Source organism: Leptopilina boulardi, unplaced genomic scaffold, assembly GCF_019393585.1.
Source record: "Leptopilina boulardi isolate dan_hultmark-lab unplaced genomic scaffold, ZJU_Lbou_2.1 LbouV2_112, whole genome shotgun sequence".
In the NCBI taxonomy this organism is placed as follows: Eukaryota; Metazoa; Arthropoda; class Insecta; order Hymenoptera; family Figitidae; genus Leptopilina; species Leptopilina boulardi.
In genome coordinates this window covers 594,096-612,553 of record NW_026137655.1, presented here as the reverse complement: position 1 = coordinate 612,553, position 18,458 = coordinate 594,096, and the positions used below count along the sequence as shown (strand labels likewise).

At 22.5% G+C, this 18,458-nt stretch overlaps 4 protein-coding genes and 1 long non-coding RNA gene across 6 annotated transcripts in view; 3 read left to right on the top strand and 2 right to left on the bottom strand.

The window, feature by feature from the left end:
• LOC127281831 (uncharacterized) overlaps nucleotides 1-6,599 on the top strand; it is an 87,482-nt gene extending 80,883 nt beyond the window's left edge. The window contains exons 4-7 of the mRNA XM_051305770.1: nucleotides 797-978; nucleotides 2,016-2,214; nucleotides 3,869-3,975; nucleotides 5,287-6,599. Of these exons, the coding sequence (XP_051161727.1) occupies nucleotides 797-978; nucleotides 2,016-2,214; nucleotides 3,869-3,975; nucleotides 5,287-5,412 (614 nt within the window). The 3' untranslated portion in view covers nucleotides 5,413-6,599. The remainder of the gene's footprint in view (nucleotides 1-796; nucleotides 979-2,015; nucleotides 2,215-3,868; nucleotides 3,976-5,286) is intronic.
• Nucleotides 1-11,510, bottom strand: part of LOC127281835 (uncharacterized) — a 35,719-nt gene extending 24,209 nt beyond the window's left edge. The window contains exon 1 of the long non-coding RNA XR_007843099.1: nucleotides 11,282-11,510. This is a non-coding gene — a long non-coding RNA (uncharacterized LOC127281835). The remainder of the gene's footprint in view (nucleotides 1-11,281) is intronic.
• Nucleotides 11,511-11,676: 166 nt separating this feature from the next.
• LOC127278161 (replication protein A 32 kDa subunit-A) lies at nucleotides 11,677-12,854 on the top strand. Its single transcript, XM_051299740.1, has 2 exons — nucleotides 11,677-12,062; nucleotides 12,177-12,854. The coding sequence occupies exons 1-2, from the start codon at nucleotides 11,804-11,806 to the stop codon at nucleotides 12,659-12,661; spliced, it is 744 nt and encodes a 247-aa protein (XP_051155697.1). The 5' UTR covers nucleotides 11,677-11,803; the 3' UTR covers nucleotides 12,662-12,854.
• A 75-nt stretch (nucleotides 12,855-12,929) lies between these two features.
• Nucleotides 12,930-14,692, top strand: LOC127278153 (tyrosine--tRNA ligase, mitochondrial). Of its 2 annotated transcripts, none has more exons than XM_051299718.1 (3): nucleotides 12,930-13,253; nucleotides 13,332-14,230; nucleotides 14,301-14,692. In XM_051299718.1, the coding sequence occupies exons 1-3, from the start codon at nucleotides 13,105-13,107 to the stop codon at nucleotides 14,648-14,650; spliced, it is 1,398 nt and encodes a 465-aa protein (XP_051155675.1). In that variant the 5' UTR covers nucleotides 12,930-13,104; the 3' UTR covers nucleotides 14,651-14,692. The 2 variants fall into 2 exon arrangements, with proteins under 2 accessions (XP_051155675.1, XP_051155684.1); XM_051299727.1 differs by having other exon boundaries at nucleotides 13,102-13,249.
• Nucleotides 14,637-18,065, bottom strand: LOC127278144 (coiled-coil domain-containing protein 40). The gene is made up of 8 exons (XM_051299706.1): nucleotides 17,692-18,065; nucleotides 16,987-17,609; nucleotides 16,680-16,923; nucleotides 16,200-16,610; nucleotides 15,609-16,127; nucleotides 15,256-15,546; nucleotides 15,000-15,158; nucleotides 14,637-14,938 (listed from the first exon to the last, which is right to left on the bottom strand). The coding sequence occupies exons 1-8, from the start codon at nucleotides 17,923-17,925 to the stop codon at nucleotides 14,711-14,713; spliced, it is 2,709 nt and encodes a 902-aa protein (XP_051155663.1). The 5' UTR covers nucleotides 17,926-18,065; the 3' UTR covers nucleotides 14,637-14,710.
• Nucleotides 18,066-18,458: the final 393 nt, after the last annotated feature.

The window sequence follows — 18,458 nt, the reverse complement described above, 5'->3', positions numbered from 1 at the left end:
TTATATACACTACTGTCGAAAATTATACAATCTTTTTTATGATTTTTAAAACAATTTAAAATTATTCAAAAAGTCCCAACAGTGATAAAAAAAACATTAGTTTTTATATTTAATATTTTACTATTATCAAATAAATATTTTTTTGAACCAAATAATTTTTATTTTTAGTCAATTATAAATTTTATTTGTTTCGAATACAGAAATTATTGGTTTAAATACAGTTTATTTGATTCAAATAAAAATTATCAATGCAAATAAATATTTATTCATTTATTTATTTGTTTATTTATTTATTAACTCAGAGAAAAATTTTGTTTCAACGAAATATACAATTTTTTTCTATTAACACAATTTTTTGATTACTTCAAACAAAATTTGTTTAATTCAAAAAAATATTTATTTGACGTAAATAAACGTTTGAATTATTTTAATAAATTTCTCGAATGAAGAAATAATTATTGAAGCAAATAAACTTCTGATTCGATTCAACCAAAGATTTTAATAGCAATGCATTAATTAATTAATGCATTGCTTAATTAGGCTGAATTAGTTGAATTCAGACAATATTTTTAGTTGTTTGAAAAACAAATTTTTTTTCTGAATTCAAGTAACTTATTATTTAAAACATATAATTTTTTTTTCAGTGTAATATAATGACATAATTATTTGCTAATTTAATTCCAATAGTATTTATAGAGAAAATGATGTAATCACGTGAATTGAAACAAATTAGCGATTTTTTTTTTTTTAATGCAAAATCTACTTTATAGAAAATTGAATCCCTTTTTTTAAACAGGTGGTCAAACAAAAGAGGAAATAATCGAAACTAACGAAAGACTAAGAGCTGTAAGAATACGTCTTGATGGAAGTTACGACACTGCAAAACGAGCTCTTGTGGAGCTTATGTGCAAATACACAGATAGTAAACAAGTTCGCAATATTTTTCAACGTTACAATTTACTGAAAGTCATGATTAAGGTAATAATTATAAATTTTTTTATATTCAAATTTTAATTTAATTTAATTTTAAATTTTAATTTTAATTTTTTAATTTTAATTTTTTATTTTTATTATTTTTATATTTTTATTTTTATTTTTATTTTTATTTTTATATTAATTCAATAGTAAATAAAATAAAATAAAGTAGTAAATGTATAACAATATATAATTTATAAAATTAGTATTTATCAAATTTTGAATTTTATAAAAAAAATAAAATAAATAAATTGTCTCAGCAATAAAATGAGACTCGTTTTGTCAAGTAATATTTATTATATCCTATAAACAGACCATTCGTTGTTCTTTCAGTAAGAAAATAAGAAAACGAAATTCTGAGTTCACATATACAAGAAAATAGTTAAGGTCTCGTCTTTATATGTTCCCTTCTTCTTCAAACCCAAGGGATTCCACCATCTAACTCGAAGAGATTCTCATGGGTCCAAAGAAAAAAAAAAAACCTCCAGAATCTGCTTTTCGATTCTTTTGTGTGCAAACAAAATGTGTTCACCAATTTCCATATAGTGTTTTACACAAAAATTTTCAATATATATTTTTTTTTTTAAGAACATATTAAATTTTCTCAAAAAAAAAAGCTTCGACTAAAAAAGAAAACCTTAAGAGACACTAAAAAACAATTCAATAGAAATTAAGAGCTTATAAATTATTAAAAATTAAATTATTAGAAATTATTAAAAAAATACTAATTTTAAATAATAATAATAGTATTAAAAAAAACTTATTTTAGATAAAAAAAAATAATATTAAAAATACTAATTTTAAATTTAAAAAATAGCATTAAAAATACTAATTTTAGATTAAAAAAATGGTATTAAAAATCCTAGTTTTACATAAAAAAAATAGTATTAAAAAATACTAATATAAAATAAAAAATAGTATTTAAAAAATATTTAATACTAAAAATAATTAGTATTTCTAAGCCTTAGCAACAAATTGTGTAAAAAAGAAAAGAGAAAACAAATTTATTGTCGCTAAAGACATTTTTCTTAATTTTAAAGGACGTAATCAAGTTGGAGACTCAGTATTGGACGTTAGTGGATATACCGAGGCAAGAAAAACAGGAAACAGTGCCAGCTTTTGTCCTGAGAGCTTGCGCTATTATGGAGAAAACCCATAAAAGTGGAGAAGGTGTGAAGACAACGGCACGACTCGCGGAAGAAGCGGAAAGCAAAAGAGAACGCATCGAACGTCTTGAAGGTATATATATATATACACACACTTGTTATTATAAATATTACATATCCTTATCACCACATATGTCCTATAAAAATTTCATTGATCATAAATTTTTATCAGCTGCCTTTATATGCAAAAACTGCTTCTCATTTTTATTTATACAGCATCATAAATTTATTGTGCTGAATAGTATATATATATATGATCGCAATTATTATGAAAAGAAATAAATTTATATGATAAAAAAAAATTATAATTTATAATAATAAATTAATTGTAAAATTTAATAGTAAATGAATTATAAAATTATAATTTTATGATTTTTTTTTTAATTTTACTTAATCATTAAATAAATGTTTAATAAACGTATTGTTTGAGCAATTAGGTATATAGACATGAAATCAATGAAAATAAATGTGACAGAGAAATATTTGTTCTTTCTGGGCAAGAAGCCAGGAAATCTCATTGTCTTTGGGTAACATGGGTTAAGTGCGGTATACACTCTGAACTTATTTCTTAAAGTTTCACTTCTGTTCCGAGGGATTTTATTTCGATCATTACCTTTCCGCTCGAATAAATCCTATCTGTCAACTATCCTCTTTTCAATAGATTCTACTTTTTCTCGTTTCCTTTTAAAATTTTTACATTTTCTCTCATTCATGAAATAGAACTAAGTATATTACTATTTTTAATTCCCTACATTTTTTTTTTTGAAAGGAAATTAATAAAATCTATTTAGGTTTCAGAAAATGAAATTTTTGTTAATAAAGAAAAAATATTTAGGAAAAAAAGTTTATTTTATTCAAATAATTATTTGAATATTATCGAATAAATATTTACTTGTAGCAAATAATTGTTATTTATTAATTTATTTTTAATTTTTATTTATTTATCATTTAATTGATACAAATAATAATTAAATAAATATTTATTTGATGTCAAGTGACTTATTATTTGTATCACGGAAAAAAAGATTTACCTGGAACAGCGAAACTTTTCACTATAATAGCAAAATATTTATAATTGTTTCAGTTGAATCTTTTACTATTCTAGTTTCATAAACCTTTCACTATTTCAGGTAAATTTTTTTTTCGTGATTAAATAATATTATTCAAGTAGCATTTTAATCTCAAAAAACTAACATTTTTAATCTCTGTTAGCAGTCATCGTGTGTTATAAAAAAAAAAGACTCCTTTATTATTTAAATGAAAAATAAAAAGAAATGAAGCTCCAGATTTACGTCTTAACATTTCAAATGAACTATAGTTTTCTCGGTTGGAAATTTTTTCAGTTTTAATTTAACTTTAGATATTACAAAAAACTTATTACAGCTTTAAAAAAAAATTGAATATTCTATTTCTATTCATAGAAATAATTAAACATAAAATATTCGAAATAAATGTGAAAAAATAAAAATTTCGAAAAATGCATTTTAAATATATGTACGAAAAAAATTCAAGACCTTCTCATTATGGCAAAAGGTATTATTAGTATATAATATTAAAATAAAAATAAAAAATTAATGACATTAATAATAATAATAAAAAATACTTTTTATTATCATTATTAACTGTTATAGTTTTTTTTTAAGTTTGAGGAAAAAAAAATTGTAAATATTATAATAATAATATTAATATTATTATAGAGAAAATAAAAAAATTTCTTCTTATTTCAGATATGACAATGGCACAAATTGAAGCAGAAAACACACAAATGACCAATGATCTTTACAGGCTATTAAAAAAATATACTGGTTTAAGAAATTTAATTAGAGTTCTCAAGGTACTGTAAAAAATTATTATTATTACAATTAATTGTAATTTATTACATTTTAATTTGATGACAAATTTAAGAATTTACAAAATGTAAAAAATCCGGAACTTTTTTAAATTTTAAGAGATATAATTTTTTATTTTTATTGCAATTTTTATTTGCCCAAGAAAGTTCTATAAATATGGGGTAATTTTTTTGATAGGACCTATAGGTTTAAAGCTACATTCGCTCAAAATTGTGGAAAAATCTCTAAAGTTTGAAAAAATTTTCCAATTTTTTTTTTGTACATATTTTTTTTTTTACTAAAAATCAACTTGGATTCATATTTTAATTTTATATTACTAAACAAAAAAATAAAAAAAGAAAGAAAACAGTAATCCCCGAAGCATGAAAGAAATTATTTGCTCTTTTGCTTTGTAATGCCTTTAGCCTATAAAGAAGGTTGATCTAAATCATATTATGAAAAGAGTTGAAAGGCAGTAAAAGAAGATCGATGTTCGCGTCTATGAGAATAATTCTCTATTCGTGCTTCAATAATCATAAATTCAATATTTCACTACATTGAAAAAAATATTTATTTCATTCAAAATAATCTGTTACTTCATACTATTATCAAATAAATATTTATTTGTATTAAATAATTATTATTTGAATTAATTAAATTGTATTTATTTCAAATACAAAAATTATTGATCCAAATACAATTTATTTAGTCCAAATAAAAATTATTTATTGCTTCAAAGAAAATATTTATTTGATTCAAGTACATATTAATGTGGTTCAAGTAAATAATTATTTGGTTCAAGTAAATATTTATTTAGTTCAAGCAAATATTTCTTTGATAATAGTCAAATAACCAATTATCTGAATCAAAATAAATTTTTTTTTCATGCTGTCTATTACTTTAAAAGATAAATTTAAAAAATACGGTATATCATTCAAATGTTTCGTTTTTGTAAATTAAAATTAAAAATTTTATTTTATAACTTTCTGAAATTGCAAATAATTTATAAAGTTTGCAATTGACCCGAAAAATATGAACTACAAATATACCCAAAATTATGTACATTGGAACTCCAATCAAAAGCAAAACGTTTGCATGCTTATTATATTAAATTTTGATTGTTTTCGTTTCCGCGCTGAAGGTTGTTACACTAATCGATGGAATACACCTCAGAGGTATATGCATTCGATTCGAGTTTCAATTTATTAAACCCTAATAATAAAAAAAAAAATTTTCATTTGAAATTTTATTTTTTTTGTCATTTTTTTTTTTTTTTTTTTAATATAAAATTCAAAATATTTTAATAATTGTTTCAGGAGGAGTATAATAGTTCAAAAGTTTATCCATTGTTTCCTCGCTATACAATTTTGAAGGATATGATAAAGGATATCATGCACAATCCAGATTATATGGAAGTCTGTCACGAAGTTGATCAAGCATAGCGGCCGGACCCCCTCCACCGTTCACCACGAATGACCTTGTAATTTAATTTTTGGTAACGTGGTTGGTGAAGGGGGTGTTATAGCTAATATTTGAAATTCTAAATTTTTTTCCCCCCCTTTGTTTTAGAAAAATTAAAAAAGGAATTTATAATGCAAAATGTTCCTTTATTTAAGAACGATAAAAATTAACTTTAGTTAAATTGTGTCATTTAAAAAAGATTTATAATATTTCTCACATGATCAAAGTTTAAAATGCATTTTTCATAAAATAACATTGATTTCACATTCATTGTTTACAAAAAAAAAAAAAACAAAAATTTATAACGCAAAAAAAAACAAATTTTTTATTAATATTTTTAAGAACCTAGTAAAAAATGTGGGTATTTTACATAAATAGATTTTATGTAATTTTCCTATCATTTCTAAAAAAAGAAAAATTCATGCAATAATTGCGAAATTTTGTAAAATCAAAAAAAATCTATAGGTGTAAATTTTCAATATATACCTAGAATAATATGTTCAATAATTATTGATTAAGCGCAAATAATAATAAAAAAAAATATTTGTTGAGTAATAAATTATCCATTGATTTCTGATTTCGATCGGAATAGCCGCTTGCACTTCAAAACACAAAGTAACTATATTTTATAATAATAATAAAAATGAAGAAAATCTACTGAGAAACATATACTTACAAGCGTTAAAATAATACTTTTTAAATATATTTTAATTAAATTGTAAGTAAATTTTATCTCAGTACAATATTAACTTATATATGAGATTGTTGATAGTAGATAATAAATTAAGTGAAGATTAAAAATCTGATTATATAAAAGGTGCTAAAAAAAAATTAATTATCTTTTATTCATGTAATCAGAGAATAAAATATTTTATTTTCAGTGAATTCTAATAATGGTAAAATATATTTTATTTTAATTTAAATAATATGCTCCAGTGTATTACAGATTTTATGTACCTATATAAATATTGATCAAATGCGAATAACTTAATAAAAAAAATATTTCAATATATCGTAGATAAATTTGCGAATTAGTTAATTTATTAATATAACTCTAAAAGGCGTGTATATAAAAAAAAATACTAGTAAATTTTACTGCAAATTTTAAATTCAGATTATTTAAATTTCATTCTATTGTCACTATAGTATTTGAAATGAACATTTTTTTTTTTTTTTTTAATATAAGAATTTAAATATTTTCATTTTCTGTTAACAATTAGAAAAAAAATTAATAAAAGAGCCTTTTAAAATGGACATATATTTCAGTATATTATAAATAATTATAATTTATAATAATGAAAGTGACATATCGTAATTAGAATATATTAAAAAAAAATATTGTTCAGTGTAATTATAAAATTTTATTCGCAGTGAAAAATTTTTCAAATCGCGATATAAATTTAAGAAAATTAGTAAAATATTAAAATTGTGCCCGTTTTTTAAAATTAAATGCGCTACATAATAGATATATAAATATTTATCAGTATATTGATGGTAGTTAGAACATTATTAAAAGTTTTTTTTTTTTTTTTAATAATTAAAGGGATTCTACAAACTACATAATTTAAAAGGAACAAGAAATTTAGAAAAAAATCTGTTTTACAAAAATAAAGATATAAAGTATAATTCAAAAACATTTACCTAAAAAAAATATTTTTGAAAATATGAACGATTCTAATTTTTTTTTTTTTTATAATTTTAAATTAAATTAAAATTTCATTTTCAGAAAAATGAAGTTATGTAGTTTATGTATGTCCCTTAAGTAAAATAGTTACTCAACTTTCATATTTAAAAATATTTTAAGAAAATTTGAAAGAAAACAGATTAAGACTTAGATCTCCGTAAATAAAAATAATTATTCCGCTCAGCCAAAGAAGAAATCAAATAATTATAATTAATGATAATTTAAAAAAAATTTAACAATAAAAAATGAAATCAAATTTTATAATTAACGACAATTATCAAAAAAAAAAAAATTAAATAATAAAAGATGAAATCAAATTTTATAATTAACGACAATTATCAAAAAATTAATTATAACAGTGAAACAAAAAGAAAGAGCCGGGCTGGATAATTAAATTTCTTTATTTTTTGTTTTCAAATAACCAGAAAAATATAGAAATCAAAAAATATAGATTCTATTTGTATAAAATATAATAACGTAATAGAATTAAAAAAAAAAAACTGAAATGGCTGACAGCCCGAAATCAAAATACGAAATAATGCGAGTGTAATATTGAGATGAAGAATAATCTGCCATTTTCGTGAAAAATGACAAACCATTTCAATATTAGACGTCGATTAGTAGATAACCTATAGCTTATGAAATATCGTTTAAATATCATCTATATACACCAATACACAAATTTAAAACATTTTATAATTCAAAAAAAAAATTTGAATTTAAAAAATCAGCTAAATTTATTTGATGAGAAATTAAAAATTTAATTTATTTAAATTTCTTTTTTCAAAAAAAAAAAAAAAACGATCAAAACTAAATCAAATCGATATAATAAATATTGTTAAGAAACTCGAGAAAAAATACAAAAGTTTTTTTTTTATAAAGTAAAAAATTCCGTTAAGCATAAAATTATTTTTTAAAAATGTATTTTAGATTAGTTTTTTTTTATTTAAATTATTGTCGTTTTTAGGAAAATCTTAAAAATAATCTTCCTATAGACCAACTACCTAAAATATATTAATATATTGCAAATTATAGACTTTAGAAATAAGATTAATCACAGCCAGATAGCGCAAAATGTGTAGAAAATGAAAAAAAAAATCTAAATAACTTAATGCAATGACTTTGAATTGAAGAACATAGCCAATGTGCTCGCCTTTTCGACAAAACTAGGAGAGTGCCAAATAGATTTGAAAATTTTATATAATATGAATGCGTGCTTCTTCTCTGAGAATGTTTGAATTATTGCGAATGGATATGTTCTAATTATTATAAGAATATTGTATATTATAGCCTAATATAATATTTTAGATTAAAATTTGCGCGCTGTATGAAAAAATTAATTTTATTGTATTTGATCACAAAAAATTTTTTCTAAAAATAAAAAAAATAGGTATATATATAATTTTAAAAAATAATTTAAAGTAAAAAAGATTTTTTTAATTCTAATTATAACATTATTTATACATAAATATTAATATAAGTATTAATTTAAAAAAAAAAATAATATTAAAATAATATTTATATTAAATATTTACAAATTTTTACATTAAAAAAAAATCTTTTTTTTATTTCAATTTCAAAATAAAATTCCTAATTTATTTTAAACAATATATTTTCATACAGCGTACAATTATCTAATTATGATAAAAAAAAAATTTTAAATATTATCGACGTCAAACGCGAGATATCTACCTAAAATGTGTTTAACAGTCTGTACATAATTACTGTATATGTAAATTAGAATGTAAGTTATATTTAAGGATTTTCGAAAATTTTCCCTATCTTCAATATTTTTAATAAACATATTTAAAAATAAAATTAACAATTATTATTTATTCAAAAGAATTAAAAAAAAAATGTTTTCTTTTTATGAAATATTTAAAAACTAGTAAGAAAAAAAAATTGAAGATACGTAAAATATCGAAGAGCAAAAGAAAAAATCCAGCCTTTAATATCATATAATTTAAAATCTAAACTATATCATTAATATGGAAATTGGTAAAATGAATACTATGAATGTATACATTATTATAATATACTACATATATATATTATATATAAATTATGTATTATGGAATATCTTCCGCAAGTGAAATTCGACCAATCTATTTGTCTATATCATTAATTAAGTATATACTATACACGCATCATTTGCGTTTTTCATGCCTTCATGCTTCCAATGTATCTTTACTATAATTAATCTTTACAAAAATTTTACATATAATATCTAACTTCATTGGAAATTAATTAGATAAATTATTCATTGATATATTTCTATAAAACATTAAATATTAAAATTGTTTGTAAATTAATTAATTTAAATAGATAATTTTTAATTAATTAATTAAATTCCTTTATAAAGGAACATATTTTTTTATTATATATTTGTAATGTTTCAATTTTACATTTAATCATTTTTAAAGTGTTGTGATGTTTAAAAAATTATAATAAATTATTCGCAAAAAAAAAATTGACATAACTCTATATATATGAAGATATTTATAAATTATGCCAGGACTTAAAAATGGAATATTAAATATTCCTTATATATTAAAAAAGAAAGAAAGAAGAAAATACAGGCAAACAGAAAGAAATGATTAAAAAAAAAATATGGGGAATATTTTTAATTTAAAAAAAAATGGTATACAGAAAAATGTATATCTAAAATATAGTAAATAAGACTATTCTCTTTTTTGATGTCACTGTATAGATCTACGTATGTTGTTAGATTTTAAGCAGCTTTGTCCGGATATAAATAATATTTCCATATCTTATCAATGGTTTTTCACAAAAACTTTATAAAAAAAAAAATCTTAATTCGTTAAAATTATTTTACTATTTTTTTTTTTTTTTAATAAAAATAATTTCTAAAATATACCATTTTTTAATATATCAAATTTTGTGACTGGCAAAAAACTGAATTCAATTAAAATTATTGAAATCCAATTTATAATTTAAATTTTTACGCTTATTTAACCAAATTTTATTATTATTTAATTTTAATATTTAATAATTTTAAAAAAAGTATTGTTATAAGAATACAATACATAGTCAAGTATAAAAGATGTAATAAAATTTTAAGAGATACCTATATATAGTCAACAAAAAGAAATCAAAATTACATGCATACATATAAATAAACATTTGAATAAACATTTATCTATTTACTGATAAATAAGATTCTAATTTTATTAGACTATTAATTTTTCAAATTCAGTTTTAAAATAGTAACCTCCTTGGAAGTAAAAAGATAAAATTAAAATTTATTTTTTGCATTTTTATTAGCAAACTCCAGATCTCAAATGTTTTTAATATATATTGATGTTTGACCAGAAGTTCAAAGTATTTATATATAAAAAAAGTCACAAAAATAGTGACTAGTAAATTATTATTAAATAAATAACCGAAAACAACTAAACATTTTTAAAATAATCAGTTTATCATGTGCACATTTTTGGTTGTTTTTTTTCATTTTAAAAAGAACTTTCAATATGTAATTAAAAAAATTTTTTACAAACAAATTTTAAGAAATATATTTATACACACTTTTTAAATTATAATTAGTGAAAAATGAACTAATTGTCACAAATTTGTTAACATTTTTATTAATTGAAATGCAGCTCATTTTTCACAAATTAGAATTTAATATCAAAGTTTAACACTTCTTTTAGTAACACATGTTCACGTCAAATCAAAGCCTATAATAATCAAATATTCTGAATATAATGTCAACCAAGTTTTAAAAATATGTAATTAGATACTATTCATTGTAAAATTTTTATTAATTTAAAAGAAGCGTTTTAGTCGGAAAAATATTCGTAGATATGTGTATTTATATAAATGTGGAAATAATTCCATTTTTTCAATTAATTTTTATATTATTTTAAAATAATGTTGTCTTTGTAATAATTGAAAAGGCATTATTTGTTCTTTAATTGTTACGCTTTGTTAATAAAATATTTGTAAAAAAAAAAAATATTAAACCAGTATTTCATTTCTCAAAATAAATATATTTTCCATTAAAAACGGAAAATATTTATATCTATAGCAAATTGAAAATAAATTTGATAATTGACTCTGTTTGTAATAGACGCATTTTCTTATATATTATTTTTGGATCGTATTAAAATTGTTAATTTAACAGAGAAAATACATAATTTACATACCCATTTTCTTTTGTTATTGTAAATCCTGACTTCATCCATTTTTTCATCTTGTTCGACTATAAGGACAATGTGCTCGCACCACGTTTTTAATTAAGAAACCTAAATGTTTTAATCTTTTAATTTGTTTCTAATGTAACAATTACTGTTTTTCTTTTGCTAATATTTCTTTAGTAAATAAAAAAAAATGCACATACACTTCTCACTACTGTTTTAAATTTTCACTGCACAAACGACTTTTTAAACTAACGAAAGGTTAGGTTATTGTCACCACTGTTAATGGCGCGTTTTCAATATACTTAACGGTAATCCACATGCATGCAAGCTTCAAAAATTGTCCGTCCGTGGCGCTGTTTCAATGTTTTTCAACTTGTACTGAACTTCTCTAATCACATTATTCATTGATTTAATTATTTTGGCGCCTTCCTTGTTCGTTACTTTGTGACTTGTTTTGTTTTTTGTTTGCAACCGGTATTAGCGGTGTTAAAATCTATTGATATAAAATTTTTATTATAAGCTACAATCATGTGGGACCAATTTGATTCTGGTATGTCAGGAAATGCAGGTTATATGGATGAAAGTCGTATGGATACAACTACAGACGATGAGAAAAAAGGAAAAAGAGCTGATAACCTCGTTCCCGTAATGATTGGACATTTGCTTACAAGTGGACCAGAACTTCAATTACATGGTTTATCTGTTCGTGTTGTTTCTGTCGTTGCAAGAATTAATAGCATCGATCAAGCTACAACAAAAGTCACATACGTTATTCAAGATGAAACAGGTATAATACAATATCTTTGTTTTGCTGACAATGCTTTGTTTACAACTCATGTGGCAAATTTAAAATGAATTTTAAAAAAATGCAATTTATGAACAATTTTAATATTTATTACAGGTACAATTAAAGCCATTAAATGGAATTCAGCAGAAGATGAGGTGGATTCAAGAGAACAAGAATTAAAAGTTGGAATCTATGCTCATATTTATGGACTTCCTCGAGAACAGGAAGGAGAGAAACATATTTTAATTCTTCGTATGTTTAAAGTTAAAGAAATAAATGAATTGACATGTCACCTCCTAGAAGTGTTTTACGTTGCTCAAATGGGTCTTCATAAGCAACATTCAGTGCAAAAAGTTCAAGGTCACGCTAATTCATCATCCACTTCAGAAAATTATGATTTTCCTGGTATGGATAAAGATCAATCTCATGTTTTCTATATAATAAAAAATGACATTTCTGAAGGTGGAATTGAAAGAGATGAAATTAAATCTAAAGTTCCTTCGAATATTGTTTCAAAAATTGATGATATTCTTGAATTCCTTGCTGGCGAAGGACATATTTATACTACACGTACTGATAATCATTTTAAAGCAACTTAAATTATATTCAGAATGTATATATATATAAGGCAATTGGTTTAATATTCCGTCAATGATGTTTCAAAAAATTTTGTATCTATTTTGATGTTCGTTAAAAATATTTCATTTTTTTAATTTAATCATAAAATTCACTTTGACAATGAGTTCTGTACAATACATACAAATTAAGAAATATATATATAATTTTCTACAATTTTGATACTTTTTTTTATAATTTAAATTTATAAACGCAATTCAAATTTCCCTCTGTAAATGTAATTAAAGATGGCGTTTTTTGAATGTGCACGCGTGTGATGTCTGATGATGTTTCATAAAAATTAAAAATGTTTAACAAATATGAAAGAGATGATGTTATATAAACAGTAAAATATGAAATTTTTATAATTACAACAAATGAAATATAGTTAGTGTTTACTTACGAAATATACAGTGAAGAGAGCAAAATGAATTCAAAACAATTATTGAGGTTATGTTATACCGGTAAAACTTTCTTTTATAATTCATCTAGATATTATACAAATGGAATTGATAGAAATATTTTAAAATTACACGAAAGAGGAATGTTTGAAGATTTGTTTCCAGAACAAAGTGCGTAAGTATTTCAAAACATCTTTATTACGTACAAATAAATTGCATTAAATTATAGTATGTAATTTTTATATTTTTTTAGGGGTAGCATAAAAAAACTTTTAATTAAATCTCCACAATGTGTTTATTCTGGTTTTGATCCTACAGCAGAAAGTTTACACATTGGAAATTTATTAATTTTAATGAATCTTCTTCATTGGCAACGATCAGGTCATGATGTTATAGCATTAATCGGTGGAGCTACTGGATTAATTGGTGATCCAAGTGGTCGTAATACAGAACGTGATCAAATTGAAGAAGTATTAATAAAAGAGAATGTTGCATCAATTAAAAAAAATATAGAAACTATATTTGATAATCATGAAAAATATTTTTGGAAAGATCCAAATTATAAATTGAAACCAATAAAAATAGTAAATAATAATGATTGGTATAATGGGGTTAATGTAATTGAATTTATTCAAAGAGTTGGAAAACATTTTCGATTGGGTACAATGTTGGGAAGAACTTCTGTTAAAATACGTATGGAACAAGATAGTGGAATGAGTTTTACAGAATTTTCTTATCAAGTTTTTCAAGCCTACGATTGGTTGCATTTATTAAATAAATATAATTGTCGTTTTCAAATTGGTGGCAGTGATCAAATGGGAAATATCGTTGCTGGTCATGATTTAATAAGTAGAATTAGAAATGACCAGGTTTTTGGAATTACATCACCTCTTATAACATCGGAGGGTGGAAAAAAATTTGGAAAATCAGTTGGAAATGCTGTTTGGCTATCTTCAAAAAAGAGTTCTAGTTTTCAACTTTATCAATTTTTTATTAGAACCGCCGATTCTGATGTAGAAAAATTTCTTAATTTATTCACATTTTTAACAATAGCTGAAATTGAAGAAATTATGCTTGCACACAATAAAGATCCTGGTAAACGTGATGCACAAACAATATTGGCTGAAGCTGTCACAATTCTTGTACACGGAGGTACATAATTTATTTATCCTATTTATTTTTTAATTGATATTTAATTTAAAAAAAAAATACTTCATTTCAGAGGAAGGCTTAGAATCTGCGAGAAAAACATCTGAAATACTTTATGGAAGTTCAATTGAAAAGTTGTCAACAATGAATGTCAATGATTTGATAACAGCATTTGAAGGTGCAACTTTAGTTGAAATAATGAATGAACCAGGAATAACAGTCTCTGAATTGGCAATGAAGGCAAATTGTTTTAAAAAACAAAATGATGCATTAAGAATTATTCCAGCTGGTGGATTTCATATTAATCATCAAAAAATAACTAATGCTGATGAGATGATAGTGCCGGGAATTCATATAATGCCTAACAATTTATCATTGATTAGGGTCGGTAAGAAAACTTATCACATAGTTAAGTGGTTATAAATTGTTTGACTATATTGATTTTTAATAAATTATAATAAAACATTCGTTGCATAACATCATTCAAGTTGATTCTAAAGTTAGAAGTATTTTACGAATATATTGTTTCAAAAGTGGAAAATCATGATTTGTTTGAATCATAATATCTTTTAGATTATCATTTAAAATTCGTTGATTTTTAATTTCTTCACATAATGCAAATTCTGATTTAAAAACCATTTTATATTTTCCATTTTTAACATCTTGAAGCATTGATGATTTTCTTTGTTTTCTTACTAATATTTCCAAGTTCTGAAAATTTTGTTATAAAAATTTTTATACATGTATATTTTTAATAATTAAATATACTCACATGGTATTTTATAAGTTCGGCTTCCATTATTTGCTTTTCAATATCAGGAATTGCATCTTCAGTTTCTCGTAAAATTCTCTGACCATCATCCAATTTGTCGAATAATTTTCTTTGCTCAATTTCCAAAGAAATTATATTATTTTCAATTTGTTTTATTTCCTAGAATCAAGCATATTATGATTTAACATAGCCACATATTATTATATGAATTATTTAATATTACATATTATAAAATAATGAAATTTTATTATTTTACTTTAGCAATTTGTTTAATTTTTGTTTTTTGATCGTCCAATCGTTTACGAAGTATAAATCGTTGATTGTGCATTCCTCTGGGATTTCTTTTTTCTTTTGCTATTGCTCCATTTAAAATAATATCTCTTCGCGTAATACAAAACTCCATATCAACTATTAATTTTTCTTGAATTTTTTTTAAATGTGACAAACGTATTTCCATTTTGTGTATTTCACTTTTCATTAATGCTACATCTCCACCTGCATTGCGCTCTTCTTTAAATGATTTACTCGTTTCAATTGCTAATTGAACCTGGAAATTTAGAGAATAAATCGAAATCTTTTAATAGTTTCTTCCTTTCTTTTCAGACTTACCTTTTTTTCCCACGAAAGACTCTCACGTTGTAAGATGAGTAATTGATCTTTAAGGATTGCTTTTTCATTAATGAGATGTTTAATTTCATTTTGTAATTTTATAAGTTGTGTTTCTGCATCTTGAAGAGATTTAATATATTCGTTTTTCATTGTGTAATTTTTACTCTCTAATTCATCTTTTAAGTCTCTTTGACTGGCAAGTCGACTATTTATTTGACCTAATTTTTGTTGACATAAATTAATTATTTTTTCAATGTTTGCCTTCTCTTTATTTTGTTTATCTATTTCGAGTTCTAGTTTTAAATTTTTTTGCTCCATGATAGTAATTTGTTTACTGGTAAGACTAATTTCTTGTATTTGATTATTTCTTTGTTGACTGACTGTGACAATATTTCCTTCTTGACGTAACCAAAATTGCTTTAATTTTTTAGTCTTTAATTCTACATCGTCTATGTTTCTTTCTAGAGCTCCTATTTTCAAATCTAGTGGATTATTGTCTTCGCCAACGGTTGACAATATCTAAAATAGAAATATTTTAATGTAATTTATTTTCTTTTTTTAGTTTAAAACAAATATTTAAATAAAAATTACCTCTTCTATTTTTTTGTTTAAAGTGATAATTTTTTTTTGCTTTTGTTCCAATAAATTATCCAACTTTTCTATTTCTGCTTGCATTTGTTGTATTTCCTTATCTCTTTTTATGTTTTCATTGTCAATTTCTTGTAAGTCAGACTTTTCGCTATCGAGTTGAGAATGAAGTTTTTCTATTTCGTGAATATTTTTTCCATAAGTATTTTCGGCTTGAATCATTGACAATTCTTGTTCTTGATTTGCATTTCTAATGTCTGACAGTAATTTATTTAGATGACGTATTACTTTATTATGTGTTATTTTATCATCTAAATTTGATACAATTTCCTCTTCGAGTTTCAATTTTTGACTCATAATTTTACTCATATCTTTGTCAATTATTTTCTCCTCATTTTCGTATTGTTGATATTCCTAGAAAAAATTATTTATATTATAAATATGAAATTAAATTTTTTTAATGTAAATTAAGAAAAAATTTACCATTGAGCAATTTTGATATTCTTTTTGACTTTGTTCGAGAAGCCTGGTTGTCTTTGCAAATTGTGATTCCAAATTTTCAACTTTATCTCTATCTAGTGAAATTATTTTCATTGTGTTTTTCATTTCGTCTTCCAATCGCATATGAATGGCCGTAAGTTGTTCATTGTTTTCCATTTCTTTATTTGAATCTTTTTTGATTTTGTCAATTTGGATTTGTAAATTTTGAAATGAATCGCGTATTTTTCTGAAATGAATCTTGTAATTATTTTTTTTTTTTTCTTAATTGTATTTTTAATTTTTACATTACCTTTGTTCGGTACCAAGTTGATCATTAATATTATCTCGTTGACTAATGCAAACTAAAACACTGTTCCAGGTACTCAATAACATTTTTTGATCTTTTTGTACAACTTCTAAATCTGTACTTGCATCAGCTAACATTTGAGCAGCAACAATTTTCTCCTTATCTTTCAATTGCAACTGATCGTCAAGATAACGAATTTCATCTTCTATTTTGTGAACTTCGTTCATTATTTTAAAAAGAAGATAATCATTACGTTGTTTTTGTTGTATCAATTCTTTTCTAATTATTGCATCTTTCTCAGAAACTCTTTGTGAAATTGTTAATTCTTTGTTTATTTCATTTTCCCATTCTTTAAAAGAAGTTTCAAGATTTGATAAATTCTCCAATTTTCGAATAAGTTCTTTTTCCCTTGATTTTTCTGCTTGCAATTCTCCTAAAATTTTCTTTTGCAATTCTTTTAAATCTTTTATTTGTTGATCATTGGTTTCATATAAAGATTTTATTTTATCCAACATTGATTGATACTTTTCCAATACTTTTTGTTGTCGAGCAACTTCTAATTGAGCATTGTACAATTTTTGATCTTCAATTTCACAATCCTTCTTCACAGTTTTTATCCCTGTTTCCTGTAATTAAAATATTTTTAATTACAAAAATAAAATAAATATTGATTTTTATATTGTAAATATATACTAATAAAAAACATACAAGTTCATGAATTTCTTCAGATAATTTATTATCAATTCGAGTAAGATGAGCACGAAGAGCATCTTGAAATCTATTCATTATAGGATCATTTGGATCTAAAATTTTTAATTGAGTTTGAGTTTCATCCTTCCATGCCTGTTTACTGATTTTCATATAATTTTCTTCCAAAGGCATATCGGAGCTTTTTTCAATCATCATTGATGTGAATTCATGAACATTTATTGGAGATTCCATATTCTGTATTTTTTTTTTCTTTTGTACAATTAAAATTAGAAAAAACTATAGTTAAAAACTTTAATTATTTAATAAATATTAAAATAATAATTAGCCTATATAAAAAATAATTAACTATATTTGATTAACAATGAACACTAAAACTCCTACAATTATATATAAAATTTCTGGTTAAGTTATAAAGGAAGGAAAACTAAGTTTGACAGTTTCTATGACAACATACTAACGAAAAATTCGTATAACTATAATGAATTATATCGATAATTAAAAATATTACAAAACTTTTTTTTATTTATATTTATAACTTTTTTAACAACAAACAAAAATAATTAATAATAATTTATAATAATTCGGACAACAATAAATTATTTTTATTATTTATTCTAAAAGTTAGTTTTATAGTTACATAAATCAAAAATATCTTTAAAAAAAATTAATTAATTTCGATACTATGTTTTTTTTTTAATTAATATTTTTTTATCATTTTTGAAATAAGACTTATGATTGGTTTATAAATTATAGATTGCATGGAT

Excerpts from the sequence above, each read along its gene's own strand:
- LOC127278153 (XM_051299718.1), top strand. The coding sequence starts at position 13,105 with ATGAATTCAAAACAATTATTGAGGTTATGTTATACCGGTAAAACTTTC. Across the intron at positions 13,254-13,331 it reads TTGTTTCCAGAACAAAGTGC|GGGTAGCATAAAAAAACTTT; the intron begins GTAAGTATTTCA and ends ATATTTTTTTAG. Across the intron at positions 14,231-14,300 it reads CACAATTCTTGTACACGGAG|AGGAAGGCTTAGAATCTGCG; the intron begins GTACATAATTTA and ends ACTTCATTTCAG.
- LOC127278144 (XM_051299706.1), bottom strand. The coding sequence starts at position 17,925 with ATGGAATCTCCAATAAATGTTCATGAATTCACATCAATGATGATTGAA. Across the intron at positions 16,924-16,986 it reads CAACTTGGTACCGAACAAAG|AAAAATACGCGATTCATTTC; the intron begins GTAATGTAAAAA and ends GATTCATTTCAG. Across the intron at positions 16,611-16,679 it reads AATATCAAAATTGCTCAATG|GAATATCAACAATACGAAAA; the intron begins GTAAATTTTTTC and ends AATTTTTTCTAG.
- LOC127278161 (XM_051299740.1), top strand. The coding sequence starts at position 11,804 with ATGTGGGACCAATTTGATTCTGGTATGTCAGGAAATGCAGGTTATATG. Across the intron at positions 12,063-12,176 it reads CGTTATTCAAGATGAAACAG|GTACAATTAAAGCCATTAAA; the intron begins GTATAATACAAT and ends TATTTATTACAG.